This window comes from Pundamilia nyererei, unplaced genomic scaffold (assembly GCF_000239375.1).
Source record: "Pundamilia nyererei isolate P.nyererei 1_Seehausen unplaced genomic scaffold, PunNye1.0 scaffold00236, whole genome shotgun sequence".
Lineage (NCBI taxonomy): Eukaryota > Metazoa > Chordata > Actinopteri > Cichliformes > Cichlidae > Pundamilia > Pundamilia nyererei.
In genome coordinates, this window is record NW_005187637.1 from 613,381 (window position 1) to 638,318 (window position 24,938).

Consider the following 24,938-nt stretch of genomic DNA (forward strand, 5'->3'; position numbering starts at 1 on the left):
GTCTACAGCCTGCTATCAACTTAGCGGGAAGCGCGTTCATTAACAAGCTAACATTTGTGTCCTTTGAAACACCTGAATGACATGCATACATAATGTGGGTTCACACAGACAGTACAGTGGCATAATCCAGACACAAACTTCGCAACCACAGGAAGGAAGGGAAAGAAAAATCACAATACGCGCTTATAGCTCACCGACAACAACCTTACCACGAAACCTTAATAAGCTTCAGCGTGACCCAGTTGAAAAACAAGAAAGTGAAAAAGCACTTTGGCAGGAGAAAGCCTAACCTAACAACCTAATGGCTTAACCCCTCACCTGCCAATCCTGCAGCAGCGGGTGGGTCTCTGGTAAAGCTCGAGGCCCCAGAGCATCATTCTCGTAGACAGGTTGGACCAGACTTTTCTCGTAATCTGAGCACATCTGAAACACACAATCACACACAGAAAACTGTCATAAAAAGTCTGCTGTAGTCATAAACACCGGAAGATAAACAGGGGAAACAAAAAGAACTGGCTTTTATGCGCTGGCAGTAAGTTTTGAAATCTGGAGGCAAGGGACAGAAATTCTTGAAAAGGTCCCGAATGACCATGAAAAGGAAACATGACACCGTGACACAAAACGTCATGATCCTTAATGGCTTTGGAGACAAAGTGGCCGAGAGCTAAGAGGCAGCCTTTCAACACAGTCTGTCATTTCAGGACAGCCACGTCTGGCTGGCACTCTAACTGTGTCTAAGTCTGTGTCTAACACTGTTTCGTGTGTGTGCGCGTGTGTAATCTCAGACAACCAGAAGCTCTCATGGAAAAACAAGAGCACAAAGGCTCATTTGCTGTCTTAGCAGACAAATATGGCAGAACCCAGACTATGATACATGGACCTAATCAAGCTAATGTCACAGACTGGTTTGCTGACCTCCACAGCGACAGCCCTGAGCTTCAGATTTTGGTTGTGGCCATCTCGTTTATTCAAAGCCGGATGTGACGCAAAGGGTTGAGTCTGACTGAGGATGCACACCCGTATGGTAGAAACTTGTATCTGCCTTTTTTTCTTGAAATGTCACCATAATTTACGGAATTAACATTATGCTGAGTTGCCTTGAAACTAGCGACTGATTATAAATCAAGGGAGAAGTAGGTCATTAAAAAAAACCTTCTGCACAATCTGGCCTCTTTTTGCAACCATACATCTGCTGGTATATACAAAAAAATCCAGCTTTATGAGTCTTTGCATCGGCTTCACTTTTCAGACCTGGAGGCTATGGCCAGCTTTTTTATACAGTCTGTGGGAGAAACGATACTGCAGTAGCAACACTGGAATTTATGTTTCCCTCCATGTAGCTTTTCAACACTCTCCTCCTCTCTTTTCCTTCCCAATAAAAAAACAAAAACCCAAAAAAACCCCCACAAAACAGCGTCCACTGTCCACTGAAACCGACATGGCTGTCATTGCGCAAGATCATTTGTACTTGCAAAACAGCGTGGGTGTGTGAGTGGAGAAAAAAAGAAAACGATGTGTCTTTTGAGAGATCGGGGAGAAAGTTTCCATGTCACAGTGCCCGCCATTGTTCTGTCTCCTTGAAAGTCCATGCCTGTGGTTGGAAGACAAAGCCTGCTGAGCTGTGCCCGTCTGCACTGGTGGAAAAACACCCACCCACAGATAGACCCACTTCGGGGTGGATCGCACATCAGAAAAATGCTTACCTATAGAGAACATATTAACTGTCCTGCAGGGTGCCAGACTGAGCTACACCTCACTGGATTTCTGCTCTATGTTTAAAAGTTCCAAGGTGAATTTTTACCCTGCATATTACAAGCAGTGACAAATGGGAAATGGGACATGCAGGGCAGAAATATTAAAACCCCAGTGAGAAAAATGGTATTGTCAATGTGCCAGTCGAAATCAGATAACAGGGAATAAATAGGGTTTCTCACCTTGGGGAAGAAGGTGCGTGTGACAAACTGTTTGTACTCCAAAAAGGGGATGCCCTGGCTGCGATTCAGTTCCTTGGTCAGGTCTGTCATGTCGGTCTGGAGTTCTGCAAAGCCTGAAGGCGCAAAAAAGAAAAAAATCCCCCCAAAACAAAACAAATGAGATTGAATCATGGGTTCTGTTTGTACACCGTGGTTTCTTCCTGTTTCTGGCTCCTCGAGCTTCATTTGTTGCTAAGTAAAGTAAGCAAGAAATCTGTTTGCAGACTAATCCAGTAACCATCAATTTTCCCATCCTGCTGGAAGACTGGTTGATTTCACAGGAAGCTATTTTAAATCAAACACAGAATTATATCATTTAATTTCCTCCATCTAGTATCATCTTCTGGTTAAATACCAAATCCTAATCCTCTGATCTTTTTCCCCTCTCATCCTTTCTCCCTGCCAAACTGTGCAGCCCGTCACGACACGCAGGCAAATATTTACCAAACGACAATCAGAGCAGCCAAATCCAGTCTGAGGCTTTTATCCAAAACATGTGTACAGATCGAGGTTTACATGCAGTAACAGCATCAGCGTGTCCAGATGCTGACTCGAATCTGCATGGCAATGTTGTAGCCACTTTATTGGCTAGCATGTACCAGCAGAGGATAATGTTCACATGTAATGACACGCCAGAGATCTCTTTATAGAAAAGTGCATCCTGTTGCAGGATGAGAGACGTATTTGGGTTACAATGGCTGTTTCTTCAGACTGTGTTTGTGCAGAAAGAAGAGAATACTAGACCAGAGGGATTTAAAACATATTTCATTACACCGCCAGGTTATTTATCCTCCTGCTCGCTAAAGCATCGTCTGAATCAGTGCACACTGTCAGCTCCAGATTATAAGCAGCAGGCCTGAATACCAAACCTCCCCTCTGCCTCACTCTTCAGACAAATATCATGACACTCCCATTTGTGTAACCTGGAATATGTCAATTACCCATCTTCTTTAACCCTCTCCCCCTTTCGCCTGCTTTTATCACATCTTCTCAGCAAAAGTATCCAGTGCTTTGTTCACACTCACCCTGAACTCTGCCACAAATTTATCTGTGTCCTCTGACAAAATAACCTCTCCTCTCCTCCTCTCCCTCCCACGCTTCTGCTTCTCCTCAAGCTTGCGGCCCTCACTCCCGCTCCTATCGCTTCCTCCCTCCATTTTTCTTTCTCTATCCGTCCCCCCTATCTCCACACAATAAATCTGGGTGCTCAGATGCGGAGTGGCCTTCACACTGCTTTGGTCTAATGCCCTAGACACGCACACGCACACACACAGACACAAAACCAAACACAAACTCAAAGGTCTCGTTCCTATAGGGCAGAGGGAGCAGAGGCGATGTGGTCACTCAGTGTGTCTGTGACTGATCATTTGGCAGAGACTATGTTTTATGAGTCACGCTTACTAGGCACAGATCTGTCCACTGTTGTATCTTTCTCGCACTTCAGACTAGAAAACCTCAAAAACAAATATACTTTTCTGCTCGCACGCGCACACAAACACAGATATACACAAACAAGTAAACACAAACAAGTGTGGTCAACATTTCTGTCTTCATGCAAACTTCTTTTTTTTTCAAATTCGCTATCAAAAGTGACTTTGATAACAAAGTTTGTACTGGTGCGCTCATGTGTGTGTGTGTGATGTTCTTATAAACACACCTTTACGGATCTCCTCTCTGATCTGGGACTCCATCTCCTCCATTTGGAGTAGCGTTTTCTGCCAGTAGCGTTCTGCCCTTCGGCTCTTTGTGCAGTACACTACCAGAGCTGAGAAAAAAAAACAAAACACAAAAGAGTGAGAAAAATACAATGCAACTAATTTACAAAACAACTGCTGTTATCACACACTGTCAACTTCCTGGAAATAATAACAGGGTCAAAATGGGACTGAGAGATTTTCGAATGGATGAAATTATTTTCGTGTTTTTTAGCTTTTATGAGCCCGTGGAAAAGACTTTGTGCCAATGTTTTTCACAGTGAGAACACGGGACGTAAAAATGATTTACGCACTAATATTTCAACATTTATGTCACACCCACAAAGTCTGGCAAGAAAAGAAAGGAGGTTGGCTTTTTTTTAAAGTTTTTTTTTTTTTAATATCTGAGAACAGATTCATACCGGGAAACTGTGTGAAAATCCACACTAACACCAATTTTCACCCATACACCTGCCCCAGAGACACACTCAAAGATTACAGTGTATACACACACATAAGCACACAGATGGAGTAAACGGTAAGAGGAACACTGTGGTCTTTGTGCAATGGATACTGAAGAGGAATGAAGGGAGGCGCGGGAATCTATGACCCCCGAATTCCTTTTATCTATTTCCCATCTGGAGCACGCATTGCTATAACAGGCATACATCCATCACGTTCTGGTAAGTATGTGTACACAACTTACCCACAGTGCACAGCAGCAGCAGCACACAGCACACCACAATGGATACCACGATGGCCATCTCGCTGCCGCCGAGCTGCACTGTGGCAACTTTGCGTCGAAAGTTCCCCACTTGCACCTAAAAAGAAAAAGGAAATGACAAATGAAACTGGGTCAAGCTCCTTCAAAAATCGGCCTCCTCCATTGTTCTGTTTTAAGTTTTCCCTTCTCCTTCTATGGATTTTTCTAACACCGTGACTGTCAACTATATTGCCTCAAGCCCTACATTTACTTTTGTTTTCTTAGAAGCTTATTTAACGATATAAAACATTAAATTCAAAATAAAAAACTTTCAGCTCTTAATTACTGCAAATAAAAATATACTCCCCAAAAAACGAGCTACCTATTCTATAATTATCTGACAATATGTGCATTTTAATATAACGCTTAAATGATCCCATCTCCATCTCACTAGTCCAGAAATTTGATAAAAATGCCCCAGCTGTCAGATCTTTTGAGTCAGCTGCTGGTTAGATGTTGCAAAAAGCCAACTCTAAAGCTGCGCAAGCATGTTGAAATCCTAGCAGATGCACTTAGAGTAGTGGGAATATGAGCAAATGATGTGTAAAGATAATTATAGCAGCCCAAATGAGATAAAATAAAGAGATTGTTTAAAATGGTTTGCACTGATGAAGGAAGAGTGGTGAGAATTAAACCCCACTTCCTGAATAGTTGGCTAGGAAATGAATGGCTGGAGTCAAATGTTGTCCCTTTTCCTGCACTACATTGTAACCCAGTAAGGTAATATCCAAAAAGGCAAAAAGAAAAAGTTGAAGGCAGAAGGTTGCAGAACACACAGTAATGAGCAGTAGATGCATTAAAACTTTTCTTTGTAACACAGAGTGAGTGGAGTGCAACAGAAGCAGTTCTTAATGAGAACACAAGTTGCTGCAAACATGCACAAGCACATCATTTTTTTCTCCATAGGCACAGGTGCACATATGCAGAAAAAAAAAATTACACACTGTAGATTTTGAAAAATGGTCTCTCGCTCCAACGAGTCACCCAGTTCAGTCTAACCCAGATGTGACAAGAAAAGAACTTTCACTTCTGCCTTCTGATTAGTCAGCAGGGTCTCTCTGGTCCCTGCTCACATCATTCCCGCTCCTTCCCCAATCTGAACATATTTCATGAAAAGAGACGGAGATAAAAAAAGCCTCCAATCCTCAGACCAAATCCTTCTTACAGTGGTCTTACTCTAACGGGGGGAAGCTGGCTCACCGGGCTCCCTCATTTTCACATTCCCTCTTGCTCTTTCTGTTCCAGACATTTATTTACTCAGACCAGCCAGAGGAGGCCTTCTTCCAGAGGTTGCAACAGCCAGGCCTGGTGTAATGGAGGGGAAAATGCCATTGTTCCATGTTCCTGTTTCGCTTGGGGTACAAAAACACTGCTTCCCCACATCCACTTCTGCAGCATTTCAGAGCCAAGCACAACACAGGCGTGCAAAAATAGATCTTCCACCAAAAGTAAGTGAAGTAACACAAATGGCCACGAGCTATGCGTCACCCCAACATGTATGCATTTATTCAAATGTGCCAGCACAAAGGAAAATGTACTTGCACTCTGTATTTATGCCCCTGTCAAATGCGCTTGCAAATCATCCTCAGAGCTCGTGTGCAGGAAGCAGACAGCCCACCCATTTGTGTTATGACATCTTATCTGACCCTTGCCCTGACTTTATGTGTTTGCTAATTGCCAGTGTTTATTCTGAGACATCCTGAGAGACAGATGGGGGTGGAGGTTTGCTTGAGCAAGCCACAGGTACACAAGGAGAGAGAGACAGAGAAGAAAGGAGAGGCTTTACTTCTATTTTTGTGTCAAAGTGGGGAAACGCTTCTTACAGTTCACCTCAACCGTGGCAGAGAACGACTAACATATGTTTTCTGAGCTATTTCAGCAAACCACTCGCAGTTTGGCTCATATTTAAATATAGATGAATGCTTTCCCCCTTAATAGAGCCCTATCGAAACAGACCAGAACGGATATCTACAGATGGGGAAGAGAGATGGGTAGGAAAAAGAGGGTCTGGTTTTATTAGGACTGCTCAGGGCTTAGCCATGTCTTGATTAGGGCATTTAATGGAGAATGAAAGAACCAGGAAACAAAAAACAAAGACACAAGTGAAGAGTGAGATCATCGCTGACTCAGAAGTTTTTGGGATCAGTGTGAGCAGTCTGTGCAATATATGATAGAAGAACTGATAAAAGATTAAAGACATGAACAACAGTTGGCAAACACATAACTATTTGTTGTGGCACAGAATGATGACTAACCACCCCCAACTGACTACTATTTCATGATGGAATGAGGAGCGACTACAACCCATTTATAATGCATGTAGAGCGGCACACTCACAAATGACTTGCAGAGCACGCATTCAGATTTTTGCAGATAAAATCCGTTTCAGTGAGCATCACAGGTGGTACAGATTCTGACTAAATGCTTGGCTTGAATACCGTGTAATATTTGGTTGAAACTCTAAAATTATCGAGGTCCAGGCAGCAATATTTTCAGCACAAGTCTGGATTGTATATTTGCATGTTATAGTGTTTTACAAGGTTTAATACTTACAAAGACAGGAAGCTCCCTTTCGCTGGAGCTGGATAGTCCGTTGATAGTGCAGTGGAACAGCTGGTCATTGTGAAAAGTGATGTTGCAGGGATAGGAGCCAATCATCACTGAGTATTCCTCCGGCATCAGCTCCAGATCGCTTGGTACTTTCTGTGCCAGAAACGAATAAAAACAGCCGTCAGCCGGTCAGGAGTAAGATAGCAGAGGGGCCTACTTCGAACAAGCGCAGATAACATTCACGAAGAGATTTACCCCACACATACGTGCAGACACATAGGCATTCTAGTGTGCACGCACAGAAACCGAGCCGTGGCAGGCCTGTCATGCAGCTGTCATGCAGAGAAAGGCAGCAGGAAACTCATCCAGTTTGGGCTAGAGTTCAGCTCGAAGCACAACACATTCCCACTCCCCCTCTCACATGGCCAGAAAAGTTTCTACAAACAAACCCGATCACGGTCATCCCTGTCTGAGCCCAGAATAACATTCTCAGGGCCTTTACAGAAGCCTTTTGAAATAAGATGCATGGACAATGTTTTCCAATCAGTCTAACTCTGCTGCTTCCATTAAAGCCTGGAATTTCACTGCTTAAATAGACGCTCGTCTGATTTTACACATGAAGTGTGATTTCACTGACTCAGGAGGTGTAGCACTTAGCTTATTTAAAAAGCAGCACAATATCTTCCGAGGATCTAGTGAAGGATTTTTAAATGCTTAAAAATTTATAGTAGGGATCAGGAGAACTCACTTTACAGATGGTGGGCACTGAGTTTGAAAGATTTTTATCAGGCATGACAGAAATGAAAGATGTCCTTCACTTCCAATATGGTAATTTCTTGATTTTGAAGCTTGTCCCGTGTTAGGACCTAAGGCGCAGATCACTTGAACAATGCTAATTACATGTTAATCTTCATTACTTCTTCTTCTTCTTTTGGCTGGTGTCTTTAAAAGTCACCACAGTGGATCATCTTCCTCTTGCACAGCAATCCCCTGCATGTTGCCCTACAGTACATCCATGAACCTCCTCTGAGGTCTTTTTTCAACATCCTTTGTTCAGTTTACCCACTATTACTCCTCCATCTCAACATTCCTGCTCAATCTGACCTGTCCCTAATTATTCCCATTATTTAGTAGAGTCTCTCACATATCGTCAAAATATCTGAAACTCTTAGACTAAAGTACCCCTTTTAACATGTATAACATAAAATCTAGTTGTCTGTTCAAGGGTCACGGTGGTTAAGTAGTTAGCATTTTTACTTCAGGTTCGACCCAGGCCGGGTCTCTTCTGCAGGTTCTGCCTATGTTTTGGTTCCTCCCCCACCAAAATCATAATGGGTCCGTGCTGTCTATGTTGGCCCAGAAGACTCATGCAAAATAAATTCTTAATCTGAAATATTTCACTAATCAGTTAATTAAGGTTTAATGAGTAATGCAAGAAACGTCATTCCACCAGAGTTCAATAATAGTTTTTCTAGTCAGGAACGTAGAAACTTCAGTACACAAAGATCAGACACAGATGATTAAATCGGCTGTAAAAAGTCTAGCTGCATTACTTCAAGTACTTTATTTGAAAGTAGAAATCCAGTCAGGAACAGTCAGGAACGAACTGTAATCTTGCCACAGTGAGCTTTACTGTGAAACAACAAAGAAGAATTTTAATATTCATCTTTGCGGACTAACTCCAAGGTTTGTGTATGATTGCATGACTCCTTGTGTTTCTTGTAGTTTTACTTTTTACTGTGGCACAGCCTTCTCTGTAACTAATTTGCTATGTACAGTGTTATTATTACTAATAATAGACTAACCTACAAACAGAGAGACGTACAAACATATGAGCCTTTTTGTATGAAATGGCAATTTCCCTTCAATATAAGAATGACAAGTGAGGAAGTACGCGTGTGTTTATCCCCAGCGTGCTTCCTTGTTTTGATTACACCCTTAGGACACTGTTCTGTCCCCACTGCAGATTGCAGCCCCCTGGGTCTCTGTCAACAAATGCTTCCTTGAACAAACACAACACACACACATCATACACAGACACAAAAAGCATCAAGCTATCACACCAATATGTTTGAGCATATTCTAAGAAATAGATTTTTATAACCCCAATATGCACAAGATTTTCACACGGAAACTAATAGAAAAGGCCAAAACAATGGATTCAACAGGCCGAAAACAGAATAAAGGATAACAAAACCCACCCACATTCCAGCTCAGGTTCTTAATATAGGCTGGCTGGCTAACAAGCTCCCTATTAAACAAACACATTTCTCTTCAGCCTCTCTCCCCCATTCAGCTCCACCACGAGTGGAATCCATCTTCCTAAATCAAACAGGAAACAACAAATGAGTCGACCATGTAGATGGGCTGAACCCGGCACACACCGACACATAAAGAGGAAGCTGCGTCGTGTTCAAACTTTCCTGTCTGCGCTGTTAGTATGTGCATTTTTTTACGGTGTCACAGCCAGAAACCCTCTAGGGTGATGAATTCATGCAGACAGGTGCTTAGATCAGCCAGAACGTGGAACATGGGACCTCCAACTAAACAAAGCCCCCCTTCCCCCTTAGACCTGCAACATTAGAAGTCAACACATTACAGGGGACAGAGCCTTTGAAGTGTTTTATATGCCTCTGGTTTATGTGAATATGAATAAAGAAACAGTCAGCTCTGTCGGCTCATAACAGTGGGGGCATTCAGGTTTACAGCAGTGATGCTTTTGAAACCACAAAACAAGCCAGAAAATAGCATCACTAGTTCAAGGAGTAGAGTAAGTATTTCATTTTTTTCAAAGCTCGCCACATAACAACATAAAAGGCCTGATGTCTTCTGATGGTACCTTTAAGTCTGACCAGCTTTTTGATGAAATAAAGTTAAAATGCAAATTATTTGTGTGGAAATGTCTGTAGGGACTGGCAGACTTCTGGGGATTTCTGAGGATCTTTTTGTAGACCAGCACAAAGTGAAGCATGAAAGTGATTGAACAGTGTCGCTCACATTGATGATGAGTGTCAGCTGCTCCCCTGAATGGTGTTTGATTAGCTTCTCCTTGTTGGCGGTGAAGAACTGAGGATCCTCCACATATTCCAAGGGAAAGTGACCTATGTGAGGTTCCTCCTCTTCTTCTTCGTCATCGGTATCAGACGAGAAAGGCCTGTCATTCGTGTAAAGGACTCCATTCAGCAAGAACTGCACTGAGGTCGGCTGGGATTGGTTGGATGGAGGAGAGCGGCAGGCAATTGTGGAGGGGGTGAGCACTTCACACTGCTGTAGAAGGACCAGAGAGGACAACAGTTACTTACTTTGAACCAATAATTTATTTGTGTCTGCATGTTTATGACTATATCACAGGAGAAAATAATTATTTTCTAGTGAATCCCAAGATCCCACACATCTGACTATCTGACTGAAAGCGTCAAGCGAAATAAATGAGGAAATAATTAGGATACTCACTGAATGTCCAATTCCCACCACCTGCATGGTGACACTCTGTACCAGATCAAAACCCTGGCCTGTCACTGTGATGTTCCTGCCACCACTGTGACACACACACAACAGAGAGTCACATCTCAGCTGCGACAAAAAAATGTGTCAAATTCATACTGACATGCAAATACTTTGGGACCCTTCTCCAACACGAGACAGAGACAGGACAAGATAATAAAGCACACCAGTTTGAATACACTGAAAAGCCTCACATGTCCTCAAAAACATGCCACTGCCCTGTCACACTGAAGCTGTGCAATTTAGAGAACAATAGGAAGAAGACACCGAGGACAATATTACAGTAATGACTTATGCCTGTGACTGGGAATGCAAGGAGAACTCCAAAGTATTGCATGTGGAGATTTTTAATCCTTGAGATGTGTGTGGTGGTATACGTACCTGCGGAAGCTCATTTTGGGGTGGATGGAGGTGATAGTGGGGTTCCTCTCATAGGTGTATGTGGTGCTAAGCTCTGGACCCTCACAAGTCTTGTTCTCAAACTCTACACACACTGTTACTGGGTCAGTGTGTGCCTGTGAGGCAGGAGGCATGATGCATTCAATTGTTCGAGCTGTTTTCCTAATAAAAGAAAGAAAAGAAAAAACAGGTAAACGGTGTAACCTCAGAACTTGCAATGTCTACAACTGTTTAATCCCCAAAATACTTCCAATTACAATTGAAGTCATATTGGCAGAGTTACACAGAAGTCAAAAATCTGTTTTGGAAAGCATTAGGGATACAGGTAAAGGTGCTGAATTTTATGCCGGCTTCACTGTGCAGCCTGAATAAATAATTACTGTGTAGCTGCATTTGTTATCAGCTACAGAAAAGGGCGCTATTAATATGGGCAAAGCAAAGAAAGCTATTTAAATCCTTTGTGGTTTATTGGTAAGCATTCAAAGTCACAGAGAGTTTAGAACCACTTGAAATTTGGCCAGCTTAACAAAAGTTGCAGAAACTGCTTGACGAAAGTCGCACTCACTTAGTGATAATGCATTCCTGTGTTGTGTTGACATTGACTTTAACCTCAGATCCAATGTTAAGGTGTTCCCCATTGATGGTCACTTTGGTTCCTCCAGCACGCAAGCCCCGCTCTGGCTCCATGGACAGTAGCTTTGGGATCTGCATGCAGAGGAAAGATATGGGACGCTACTAACAAGAAATCACATTTATCAGTAGAAATCTGACAGCTTCTGTCACTGGAAAAGACAGGCTTAGTAAAAACTGCGTTTGTGCTCTATGATGCCTTTCTTGACAACAAATAAAATCTTTCCTTATCCTTTGAGGTTTAAATATTACGTCTTTACAGATGGGCTGAGACAGCTGCTGACTATAACAATAAATTAGTGAGGAAAACTGTGAAGACAGCCCACGCTGCAGTATGTTAAAGTGCTGCTGAAGCCAACAGGCATTTAAGGCCCAAGTAGCAGGACAGCTGTACTGTACTGCGGGTAAGAAGCAATAATGTTCATGCATACGCATGAGAAACTTCATGCACACGTAATCATACATGCACAAAAGCACCTACACACAAATAAAAAGCCTCCTTGGGCGAAGATGAATATCCCTGTCCGGCTCTGCAGCTACCAGCATCAGCATTCCTGCTCTTTTCAAACTTTTTATCCCCGCCGTGAACCTCGCCTCCAGGGAAACCTCTTATCCTCACTGACAGGATTCACTTCCTCAGTGCACAGGGATGGAGCAGACCTATTGTGTATTTTTGTTTAGGAGGGGGCGTAAGGAGGCAGATGTTTCCGTCAAGAGGTTTGAGGAAGGAGATGCGGTAGAGGCACATATCCTGTCTCCAGAACTGCTTCCCCTTTCTCTCACATCTTCTCCTACAGTAAAACACCTCCCGACACTGACCAGTTCTGAGATGGATAAGGAAGCTCAGGAGGAGGTCCAACAACAGTCCTTACTATGTTTGTCGTTCTAGATTTTTTAAAAATCCTTATGTATCAAGAAGGGTTTCAAGATTGGGATGATTTCTCTGTGGGATAACTCACAAGGAGATCTGTTTGTAGAAGCTCCAGACATGACAGCTCGTTCCAGCACTGGATTGTAAAAAAAATTCTTTGTCTATAAACAAAGAGAAACAAATGGCTTACATGGGTATTTCCACTGGGTGAATACTCTTAGAGACTGAGAGACTGTGTGGGTTGAGGTCAATTAACACAATGCTGGCCAGCTCGCCTCGTCCGGTGATGAATTCAGAGCAAGGGGACATTCCAACAATCACCATATTTGTTTTTTCTGGCATTCAATGCTGAATGACAATGGTGCTTAGCTTACAGCTCACATGGATGTTTGAAGATTCCCACACACTAGCATTCCTCTGAATCATAAAACGCATCTGTTAACACTTAACTGACACACATGGGGAGGCTTTCCCAGTGGGGAAGGAGCAAAGAAAAAAAGGAGCATAGATGAAGAGTGTGGAGGAAGAGGCAGATAGAACAGAAAGCAAAAACCAGCAGGAGGGTGGATATCTGGAGAATACTCACTAAATATGAGAAGGTCTCCTTTGACTTCCCCATCCCACTCTGCTCCACATCCACTTGGACAATATCGCTCCTGTTATCTGCAGCCCTCCCAGTGACACACACCAGCCTGGGGACAGAACACCACAACAGAGGATCAGTTAATAAAAGAGAACAATATGAATAACAAGCAAAAAAAAAAAAAAATGATGCTCACAATTTTAAATCAATAAACTCATTTGAAAAAAAAAAAGGAGTCGCTCAACTCAAATTGCAAGTGAGGGAAACCAATATAAGAATGAAAAAGGAGATCTCGATCTGCTAAACAAAGACACATAATTAATCTTGGGGAACAGTGTTATGAACTAATTCATCAATGCCCATTGCATTTACATAAGGGAATCCAATAAAGCCCTGGGATATCAGATATTAGGGGAAGTAAAGTTCAAAGCTCCTTAGACCAGATGTGTCTAACCACAGAGGAGATTAAGAAGCTGCCGTGGCTTGTACTCTTACCTCCTGGCTGTGATTATACCCTGTGCCATCAGTGCACACTCTACAGAGACGTCTAATATTAATGACATGGTGGTGTACTGAGGCACAGAGACCTACTGTTCTGGGACCTCACTGGGATAAATGTACCAAAGGGGGAACACAACCTTTATCGCCTCACATGATCTCCTTCCAGCTTGACACCCTGTCGGTTTATTTAGTCAGGTGCCTGCTGCTACAGTGGTTATAAATTCTCAGCTAGCGATATATGATTGACAGAGGAGACCCATGGAATTTACATAAGTGCAGGAGCTGTGCTTAGTGTGGGAGGACCTGGCAGGACACACAGTAGATGCGGCTGGGCTGGGTCGGTCTAGGCTTGGCTGAGGTCAAGCTGTCGGGGCTTTCTAAATATCAAGCCTTAAACAAAGTGACATGTATTCTAGCATATAACAACCCGAATTAAAACAAATTTTCCCCCTTTTTTCATAAGCCAGAATAGGTGTTAAAAGGAAACTAAAATAACCTGCAGTACCAACCATCTGTTGATAGCAGGGTCTACATTCATGCTGATTAATTACAGAAGCATCAGGTAAAGAATGCCATTACACTCAAATTACACTCCTGTCAGTTATGTGGCATGTGGGCAGAAGTGCACCTGTTTGAGAAAAAATGCATCGCTTCACATGCTCTAAATTAGAGAGGAAAGAAAAACAAGGACAAACAAAATGAAACATGACTATTCACAGGATCAAGCCTGAGGGAAATAAGAGAAATTGGAGCCTGAATCAGTCTCAACTTGCAGGGTAGCTTCAGGCTGGGAACTAAACTGTTATCAAAACTGTACATCATATTATATGATGTTTGCTATTGAACCATAATGTTGAGGATAATTCTGCACAGCAAAGACACAAAGTCATTTTTTCCTGTGAAGTACAACACAAAGGGTTTTCTCAGCAGATAGATGCTATGATGAAGTCAGCCTGTACCATTTAAACTGAAACTAGGTGTGTCTCATAGTTTCAGGAAAGAGTTTAGAATCTTTCATAATCCGAACATGTCAAAAACATTTTAACATTGCCTTCAAACCTGCTCAATCTAAGCTGTCCCTCATCATTCCCATTATTTTTTAGTGCCTCTCACATATTCTAAAACTATATTTAATCCTGAGATGAAATTACCCCTTATAATGTCTATAACATCAGGTTAAGTTGCTTTTTCAAGGGTTAGACAGCATGGTGGCCTCTCTACCTTTGTCTCTGAACCACTCAGTTTGAGCCATCCCGCTCTCATTTCTAATCCTGTATATCCTGGTCACTCCCAATGAAAATCTTAACCTTTCTTAACCGATTCAGTTCTGCCACCTTCAGCTCCTCCTGTTCTTTTGTTATTACTACCATCTTATAACCACCCATCATAGCGGGTCTCACTGCCTTCTTGGAAACCTTCCCATTTACTCTGGCTGCTATCCTTCTTTTACAAATCACCCCTGACACTCGTCACCACCCACTCCACCCTGCCTGAACTCTCTTCTTCACCTGTCTTGTACACTGTCCATTGCTTTGGATCCTCTCATTGAACACACTCTGTAATATTTGACTTCACACTGATAAAACACTGTAAAAAAACACCAACAAAATCTTCACATTGGAGAAGCTGGAGCCAGGAAACTGCTGCCATTTTTGTTTACAAAAATGTATTTAAACAATTAACAGAATTATCAAAACAGATGTTGAATAATTTGGAATAATTTCCTGTTGATTGACTAATCAATGCAGCTCCACTCGAAGTATATAACAATAACTTCTTATGGCATAATTAAATTTCCACCAATTAACTCAGATGAATTATTTTTAATCTTCTGCTAAATTAGACTCTTGCCAGTTACGAGACAATTAACTTCTCAGAGCTAGTGTGGCAGCAGTGACAGTACTTGCTATATATCCCACAGTGCCAAATGAAACAGTGCAGAAGAAAACTATGCAGCCTCCCGCATACACAATGCATGTTGCAACACTTCCATGTTAAATTTTTAGATATGTACCAACGTGTCCAATGTTCCATCGATGTGCAATCAGATAAAAAAGCATAGAAGTAGACTTTTGCAAGATATGCAGATAATGTGGTGTGTGCATGAGGGTGTATGCTGGACGTGATGTTGATGTGGTGTGATTCTACTCAAAGGACAGGCAGACTCCCTGCAGGAGCGCACAGGGCCTGGGCTGACCCCTGCTCTATATTCCAGCATTGCCCCACTGTGGAGATATTACAGTCAGGAGGGCAACATTTGTTCTAGCACTGAGATGTCTCTAATCATTTCCCTCGAGTGGCTGCAAAATCATCAACAATCCAGTCCGTATGTGTCTGAATACAAGTGTTTTCTGGGGCCGAGCTAAATGGACACAGCGACGGCCACTCAAGGTTCGTATGAAAATGATGAAAAGGAAGGGCAGCATGGAGGACCTGAGCCAAACATCAAGTGAAGCACTTCAATAAATGAGGTGTGCTTAGACTGACTGTGCCATTAATTAACATGTTGACACTGGGTGAGAAGAGCATAGCCTCTCCAGTGCTGCACATTTTCCTTTTGGCACACAGATGTGAACTTTCACCTTTCAGCACACGGGCAGACACCTGTCTCAACAGTCGTGGTAAATGAGGTCACATGCACAGGTGTGTGTATGCTGATGAGTAGGCTGTGTATATGAAGAGAGCGATACTGACGGCTGGCAAGGTCTTATGAATGAGGGGAATTTGAAGCAGACCTTCCTGCTTCAGGGGTGTGGTGTGAATAGCTTTACATTGTACCTCAAAATTAAGTTGCGAAGGTGATGAGACAGGATCACTAATCAATCACCGGAGTGCCCCACAAGGAAGAAGTAGAAAAATGTCTGGTTTCGCATGCATGCGCGTGTCTGTGCAAGTCAAATGTGCTGACACTGTCAGACGCACTGATGTGTTATGATTTGTCAGTGCCACTTCCAGCAATGACGACGTGCTGTCACAACAACCAGCCTTTGGAGCCAATAAGGAATGACAACATGGGATGAGCTCACCCCGGAGTGAAACGTGATTCGTTGTTTTCTACATGTGTGGTTTGGGGGGAATGTGTCAGGCAGTTGGAGTGACAGGTAAGACCCGCAGGTCACCCTAGAACTGGTCTTAATACAATGATTGGCTTCAGTGGAGCAAGACCAGATAAACAGTTCCATTCAGGGAACATTACAGATACGGAATGAAAGTTCGGATGTAATTGTCGAGTTACTGACTTTTCACTGAGTTCTGCTAGAGTCGGAGTCGGGCTCCTTCTGTCTCCATGGTGACAATGTGACGGTTCCTGAGCTTTGGAGGGGTGGTGATGGAGCCATTTAAAATGAGAAGTGTGCTGCATAATAATATTTGTGAAAATTAGCCTCATGAATGCATGAAAACTGAGCCACACGTGGACAGTGGGTATTTTAATTTCATGATTGGTGGGCCTATATAAAGCAGGTCTAATCACTGTCACAGATCTCTGTGATGGTGATTAATTAACAAGAGGAAGTTTATAAACTGCCCCCTCTTGGATTGTCTTTAAATAAAAGTTGGTCAAGCACAAAATAAAAAGTATGGATTTCCTCTGCTGCCCTTGATGGTCTATTTCAGTTTCTTTTCTTTGTAGCACGCCAAATAATAGACCATTTTCCACCCGACCTCCTAGACGTTTGAACTAGGGTTATCTGGCCTGGGATCAAAAACTTTTACGTTGCTTTCATTTATACATTTGGCATGTATACAATGAATCCATCTCTATCACTTTCATATGCTCTGGCTAATCTGTAGGTATCTAGAAATTTAAAACATTTTGCAGAAGAAAAGATAAAACCATTTTCAGTGCATTCTTTTTTCTGAGAATTTGAGACTCAGGTGTACTTTATATTTCTAGTTGTTGCTAAAATGGCTTTGAGCCTTTATAAACACCTGGAGATCTGCTGGGCAAACTGTTTCTAACTCATCACCCTGAGATTACCTACATTTCTTTCTTTTTAAAAAAACTTTTGTCCTATTGTGCAAAATTCTTAAGTCTGCCCTTATTTCTTAACATTTTGCTTCCAAGGAACCAAACTATAATGTAATGTTTTTAGCAGGCTTTGTGAAGTCTTCTCTTTACCCATTAGCTGCTTTTTATTCATTTTAACACTGACCTATGAGACATTCAAGCATAAAAAAGCAAAGAGCCTATTTTAAATTGTGTCTTCAGACACTCTGTTACAAGAACTTGGTTGTAAAAATGATTTTTTTTTGTCAGTTTTTTAAAATTTGAGCTTACAAAAATATTGAAGGTAACACAATTTGACAGGCAAAAAAATAATACATTTTCAAGAACAAGCTGATTTCTAAAGCGACGTTAGACACAAAATATCTGGAAGTATCTGAGAGTGATGTGCAGCGTTTCCTTAAAAAATCTGAAGAAACTGAACAAGTAGAGAACAACAGAAGAAGTATCAGGCCTGCAAAATGATTTACAGCAGATGAGCAGCATCTGAAAGTCATGTTCTCAAGAAATAGGAAAAAAAAAAACAGGACCCAAGAGATGCATCTGGACTTTCAGTTCATTAGGCTACTGTTTGCTGAAGCCTCTCCGGAGGTATACTAGACTGAAAATCAGTGCAACAAATCTCATGAAGCCCATAAGACCGGTTCCAAATTTGAAATTTGGTTCAAATTGTCAAAAATATGTATGGAGGAAGTCAGGAGAGGGGCTCTGTCGTGGTTTAGCCTGTATTGCAGCCAGTAGTGTTACTTACAAAAGTAATCCAAAGAACAGCTTTGGATGTCTTTAAGGAACTATTGGGAACTATTCCTGAAACTATTGAAAAAATATCAGGAAACTTGCTTAAGAGAGTTTAGGCTGTGGCGGAGCAAAAACATGCTTGTCTCTGGAGTCTTGGACAAAATCAGAATACCTGAAGAGAACCCATGCAAGCACAGAAAGAAAATGTAAACTTTACATACAAAAAGCACCAGCCCAGTCCATCGCAGGGCCAACACAGAGACTAGAGATGTGCTAGAGACTTTGTTTCTAATAAGACATTTGCATTCTCATGTGTACCTATAACAGGTGATGTTTAAAAATGTTTGATGTTGCAGTCGATGTCTGAAAATGGCTTCTGTTTAGATAAATATGCTTACATGAATATTCTTTCCCACCTGGATTAGAGGGTTTTCAATATAGAAAAAAAATATTTCCCAAAATCTTTTAAAGCATGGCACCCGTTTACTACTTTTTCATACTTTTCCCAGCTGAAGACATTCCAGTGTAATAGAGGTAGCTTCCACCATCCAATAAAAGTAGGCAGGTGTGACTGAATGATCTGATTTGAGGGTGTTTTAGCACACACAGTGGTCTGAGATGTACATGTCAGGAGTCTTTCAGTAACAGTGAGAAATCTTTCCATCACTTGATCTCCATGTGTGTCTATTTCAGCCTGCCATCCACCTGAACGCTCACCTGCCTGAAATCCTATTAGGTTACCATGACAACACCATGACGACAGGTAATTGTCAGCTATCATCTCACAAGTCCTGACACTAACAATGGTGCATATTTCATCAGGGTTAAAAAAAATATATATATATATAGTTGGTGTACAGGGCAAGAAGTTCAGTTTTGTTATTTCAACATAGCAGATAATGTGAAAAGTAGTTAAATATATAAAAGATATAAACGAGACAAACTGATACGATTGAGCAAATTTACAGGGAGAGGCTGACATACACTGCAAACGTATGAATCATAATTCAGTTATATGTTGTAAAACTTACTCTGTGGAGACAGTGTAGAACTGAGGCAGCAGAGTACAGTTCACATCTCCTATAGAGACTCTCACTGCTTTAGCCCTCCTGCCCAGGTTCCTGCCCTGAACTGTCAGCAGGGTGCCTCCTTCCACTGGACCACTTAGAGGGGAAATCTGTCAGAGACAAAGTGAAAAAAGAAAATATGAGAGGGGAGAAAAAAAAGGCAGTGAAATTGGACAATAAATTAGAGCTCATAAGTAGATTACCGCCCTAAAAACACTCCACTAACGATGGGCGATAATGAATATGACAAAGAATTAGGAGAATAGAGGTGCCGTCTCTGATGCTGACATGGAGTGTGGCACACACACAGAGATAAGGGCCCATGTAAGTGTTCTTCTGCTGAAGACTGAGATCTAATTGAATAGACACACACTTTAGGTATACACACACACAAAGCAGACTCTTAACTGCGGTAGTCTGAGACTCTTCAGCCTCTAATCCTCTACAGCACATGCAAATAAAGAGCAGACTAAGAGCCCCCTTCACATCCCACAAGAGACAGAGAGAGTGAGAAAGTGAGGGCTGAAGAGCCGAGGTGTAGAGCACAGCAGAAAGGTGGATGAGTGGGGAGGCAATTTAGGGGACTGATTGTCGAGAGGAAAGTGAATGCTGATGGTGGTGGTGAGAGAGCAAAGCCTCAACAGGGGAATTAATGCACCGCACTATTCCCTTTCATCTGTTTTCCTGTGTCTGCTCTGTCAAATTCCTTAGTCCCATTTCTGCTGTTGTTCAGAGGCATACTCTCACGCATCATTTCAGCCCTCACTTTTGGTCTCTTAACTTTCCATTCTGGAGCCACAGAAAGAAAAGAAAAGGACTGTCACCTCTCCAGTCGCCATGAAAACTCAACTTTCTCAGATAACATCTCCAACGCCCAGACAGAAGCAATCTAGCATCATCTTGCCACTGTAGCATAGCTATCCCAGCAGTGCGCATGCTTTTCTGGATGTCCCTCTGGCTGAGCCGAGGTCACGGTGACCCCTCTGTGTTATTAGCCTGGCTCCGGCTCTATCTGAAACTGAGCTGAAAAATGAAAACAGCACTTCTGTTTGGTCTAGGTGAGAGGACAAGGCTCGGCCCTGCATTCAAATAATTCGAAACCCACAAGACTGACAGCACAGATAAATAAACCATATATTTCCTAGCTAAAACGGGAGGCGGTTGAGAAAAGAGTGAATGTGGTACTTTTATTATGGTGTGAAAACAAACTGTTGGAATCCAGCCCATTACTTACCGTATTTCTGTGAGATTTACACTGCAGGAAATGGTGCAAATGTTTTTGCGGTTATATTAAGGTTTCAGACATTAAGTGTGGCCACCCCGTGTCTACTTACACCGAGTATGTATACTTCCTCTAACAAAAACATCACATTCTTTCACACACATGTAATCCACAAACAGCATATAAATGCTAGTCCGTGGAGTTGTGCACACGCACACTGTAGTATGTCAGACAAACACAGAAAAGCAGCCGGCAATATGCAGTTATTTATTATCACTATGCGTCGTATAGCGCGTAGTGCGTCCCTGCGGTGCCATTGAGACCTGACAGCAACATCAGCTTGCATGCTGTTCATTTACACCTCTTACAAGTCTGTGAGTCCTGATTTACAGTGCAAACTCTGCCAGGCCTCCTGGGAGATCACAGGGTGTGAATGTGCCTCAGCAAAAAGCTCCAGAAGGAAAGCTGGAGCTTTTAAACAAAATTACTCCACATTCTCGTATTCAAATGAAACATGCTCCAAATGTACATGCATGTATATAAACCTGCACCAAACAAACCAGCTACCTAATGAAATCCACATGTTTTCCTTTTGATTTTTTGGGGGGGGATTGTTTTGAGGTCAGAGCTTTCATCTTCCTCTCCTCACTCGACTTCCTCTGCATCAGACTAATCAAGGAGGACGTGAGGACAAAAACAGGAAAAAGCTTCTCACTATACTCTACCCTTCTCCACCCTGTCTTTGTCCAACTAGCTCTCCATCCTCTCTCCCAAACCATTTAGGTCTCACCCAAGTCCTTCTGTTCCTTTTCTTTTCATGTTGTGAGTGAACTATGTTTTGCAGTTCCTGTTTTGGTTGCCAAAGTACCTCTAATCAATGGATTTTTTTTTAAATTCCTTGAACTAGTCTAGGTATGACATGAAAATAAAGAGCCCCTGGAGTTAATAATAAATGTCTCCATTGTCTTACGTCAATGAATTGAACAGAGCATTTTTCTCAATTAGGTGCTAAGTGGCAAAGTTTAGGGAATAATGAAATCCTCCTCTGTATTATTGATATTTTGATGTGAGTACCTTGTGACAGAGATTGTACGTGACAAAGCCAGAGCGATGAAAAACATGTTTCATTATCTTAGCAGCACTGTCGCAAGGACTATATAACAAAGAGCTGCTGCAGTCTGAGTGTGTTTGAATGTTTGGGGAGAGCGGAGCTTTTTTTTTCTATAAGCTGGAGGACTTGGGCTCTAACCCCTGTGGATTCTCTGGGAAAACACGGCTGCCAAAGCATTGCATCACTCACCCCACCGAACCACAACCCCAGTATCCTCTCTGCAGCCTGCTCTCCTGAGAGAGCCAGTAGGAGTGTGTGTGTGTGTGTGTGTGTATGAGAGAGAGAGAGAGAGACATGGAGTATTGCAACAATAGTCTACCCACACATACTGAATCTCAGCCCAGCTAACTTCAGTCATGTAAGAAGTCCACATAAGTTAGACTCTCACAGAGCATCCTGTTAGTCACAGTATGCTGACAGCTACAAAGAATGAAGGATAATCGTGAATGCTTCAATATGGCCTATTTGTGTGACAGATTGTGGGCTTACGTGTGTGTATGTGAGAGAGTGTGTGTCTGCGCGCCTGCTTTGTTCTGCTTGCCGACCAGGTTTTATCTACAGGAAGTTCAGGCCGACTGAGTCTCATGTGAGCCATGCTTCCCATGACCGCCTACCAAAGCTGTGCTGATATAATGCTTGGTAGCGGCAGAAAAGGCTCAGAAGATGACTCTAAATAGGCTCCCATTACAGTTGGAAAAACAAATGAATACGATCATGCAAATGAGCTCCGCAAACCCTGGCAGTAATCATGATGACGTGACTGCAGTCAGATCCCGTGTAAGATAAATACTCCTTAATTCCTTTTAGCAGTGCGGTTTTTCTCTTGTTGTGGTTGCAAAATCTCAAGTCCCTCATGGTTCTGATTTGTTTTCCTTTTAACCTTTGTGGTTTCATACATAAAGGGTCCTACACACATAGCTTTCATGCCCCAGTCCACATGGTTTGCTTATGTACAGCTGTTACATGGTGCAGAAGGTGTTCCCATGGCCTCCTGAGTCATTGCAGGTCGACTCATTTGGGTCTCCTGGGGTCTGTGGCTATGTGACTGTTAGTGTTATCACTGAATGAGCTGCTTTAATAAGGTTCAAATAATACCTTAGCAGCTGATCCTGGACTGACAGACAATCTGGGTTGCCAGACCATGTGAGTGACCTCATGATTTACCATTACATGGCCTAAATACCATAGGTGTGAGGGATGCAGGAGGATGAATGCAAGCATTTGTGGCCCAAAGTCCTGCACGTTTAACCCCTGAACTTACCTCATGGATCTCAGGATTAGGACACTGATCCCTGATTGGCTGACATTCATCCCTTGGCTTGCAGATGCTGTCACACCAGCCACAGAGGTGTCCCTTATCCTCCCGACCCCAGCACTGGGAACAGTCCGAGCTACCCACACCACAGTTGTACACTTCCACTAGATGAATGTGGCAGATAAGGGAGAGACATAGAGGCAATTACTACTGTGAGAAAACATTACTGAACTCTGTTTGCCTTGACTGGTCAACTTAATGTACACTCTTCAAGGTATTTTCTTTTAGAGCTTTTATGAAGCTAAGGGCTGCGTGCCCTAAATAAATAGCATAGGGAGTTAGAGGATGATATATTCACAGCTATAAAAATAAACCAGTAAAAAAGGAGAAAGAGCTAGAGGAGTGGAGGAGAACAAAGCCAGGGAAAACAGATGATTACGTTCATGTTCCAGTGTGCCTCCCAGTGAGAACTCCCATTTGTATCGCCGCATGTGCATCTGTGCAGCTGACTGTGTGCATATTGCAGTGCGTGCACGCCTGTATGTGTGTGATAAAGTGTGTGTCATTTTAAAATTTGATGACACTGCATGTTCAGAAAGCGACCGTCTTGCCTGTTAACAGCACGGAGTGTCTGGCAGTGGCCCAGGGCTGTTGTTCACATGGTAGACACATGGATTGCAAACAGCACATCTGGGACTAGGATAGGCAAAAACTGGCTTGTAGCTGCACTATAGACAACACTGCCAAGTTCAACAACACACGTCAGTTTTCATCATCTCACTGTTGTCATGGAGCTCAAACTATATTTGCTACAATACATGCGGACATTGCTTGAGAGAGGCATTGATAACACCTTAAAATTGCAGCTCGCTATGTTCTCCAATCATTATGTGTAATTAGACGGTAGCAGGATATAACATCATGGTAAATTACTGGTTGTTGGCAAATTATGTGTTGTAATACACAAACTGCTATTACTGCAAGTGAAAGGTAGTCGCACACTGTTTGTCCCTGTAAGGGAATCTTTATTTTTCTACAGATTTAATAAAACCCATCAATCTCATGAGAACACATCTGGACATGGGTGAAATGCATTCTGGGAGCAACAGTGGAGGCTATGTCACATCTTTTTTCTTGTTGTGGCGGGGATGTAATTACACTGCAAATACATGAGAGGTGAGCAAACAAATGTAATGGAGCAGAGAGCTGTGTTTTCATCTACTCCTTTCTTTTTATTTTTTTTCTGCATGTCTACATAATTATGGGTTTTTATATCTTACCTTTCATAGGCTGGGGGCTGTCAATAAATACATCCTCTCGATGTCTGATAAAGGCTCCTCGCCTCCTCAGGTTAAGGTGGTAAATCTGACTCCTCTGATTAGTGGAAAGCTAAATAGACAGGGCGGAAGACGGCATCAGCAAAAACAGGTATGTCCTCAATGTTCTCGTGTCTTTATTATATGTAATTTTGCTTCCACTTAGTGATGCTCTAGATAATCATAGGTTTCTAGCCAAGTCTTAAACAAGGGTTTAAAATAATTACATCAAAAACAAGTTACAAATAAGCGTTAAAGCTAACAATAATGAACCCACTGAACCAGTAAATGCACAGTAGATGCGCCGGAGCTTAAAGCATGTTTATTCAGACTTGGCAAACTCGCTCATTTCTGGTAGGTCATCGTCTGTACTTACCGTCACTCCACTACACTTGACAGTCGTGCTGTTCAGCCATGTGGCCTCATATCGCTGCTCTGTTCCAAAGTCACACTCCAGCTTCTCATTCTGTTACGCAAAAACACTTACTTAAAAAAAAAAAAAAGTAAAGCATTTCAAAAACAGCAGAAAAAAAACCTAATAACATGCTGTTCTCACTGTTTCAATCACTGTCTGGTAACAATTGACAACTCGGAAAGAGAACCAGGAAACTGAAATAACCCACAATAATTGTCCCTGCCAGGAAAAATGTGATCTATTCAAATTTCATATTCATAAACATCTGGACTCCCACATCTCAGCAAGTCATCTGGGAGTCAGAGTAATGAATATGAATTCATTCTTCACAAAATGAAAG

General features: G+C 42.3%; 1 protein-coding gene across 1 annotated transcript in view; it reads right to left on the reverse strand.

Annotated features, from left to right (window-relative positions):
* Positions 1–24,938, reverse strand: part of plxnd1 (plexin D1) — a 71,240-nt gene that overhangs the window by 14,292 nt on the left and 32,010 nt on the right. Inside the window, exons 10-23 of the mRNA XM_005749089.2 lie at positions 24,560–24,649; positions 24,148–24,256; positions 22,874–23,031; positions 19,244–19,389; positions 12,971–13,076; positions 11,449–11,588; positions 10,866–11,045; positions 10,434–10,518; positions 9,978–10,247; positions 6,984–7,133; positions 4,374–4,488; positions 3,631–3,738; positions 1,935–2,047; positions 319–423 (exon numbers count right to left, since the gene is read on the reverse strand). Of these exons, the coding sequence (XP_005749146.1) occupies positions 319–423; positions 1,935–2,047; positions 3,631–3,738; positions 4,374–4,488; positions 6,984–7,133; positions 9,978–10,247; positions 10,434–10,518; positions 10,866–11,045; positions 11,449–11,588; positions 12,971–13,076; positions 19,244–19,389; positions 22,874–23,031; positions 24,148–24,256; positions 24,560–24,649 (1,875 nt within the window). The remainder of the gene's footprint in view (positions 1–318; positions 424–1,934; positions 2,048–3,630; positions 3,739–4,373; positions 4,489–6,983; positions 7,134–9,977; positions 10,248–10,433; positions 10,519–10,865; positions 11,046–11,448; positions 11,589–12,970; positions 13,077–19,243; positions 19,390–22,873; positions 23,032–24,147; positions 24,257–24,559; positions 24,650–24,938) is intronic.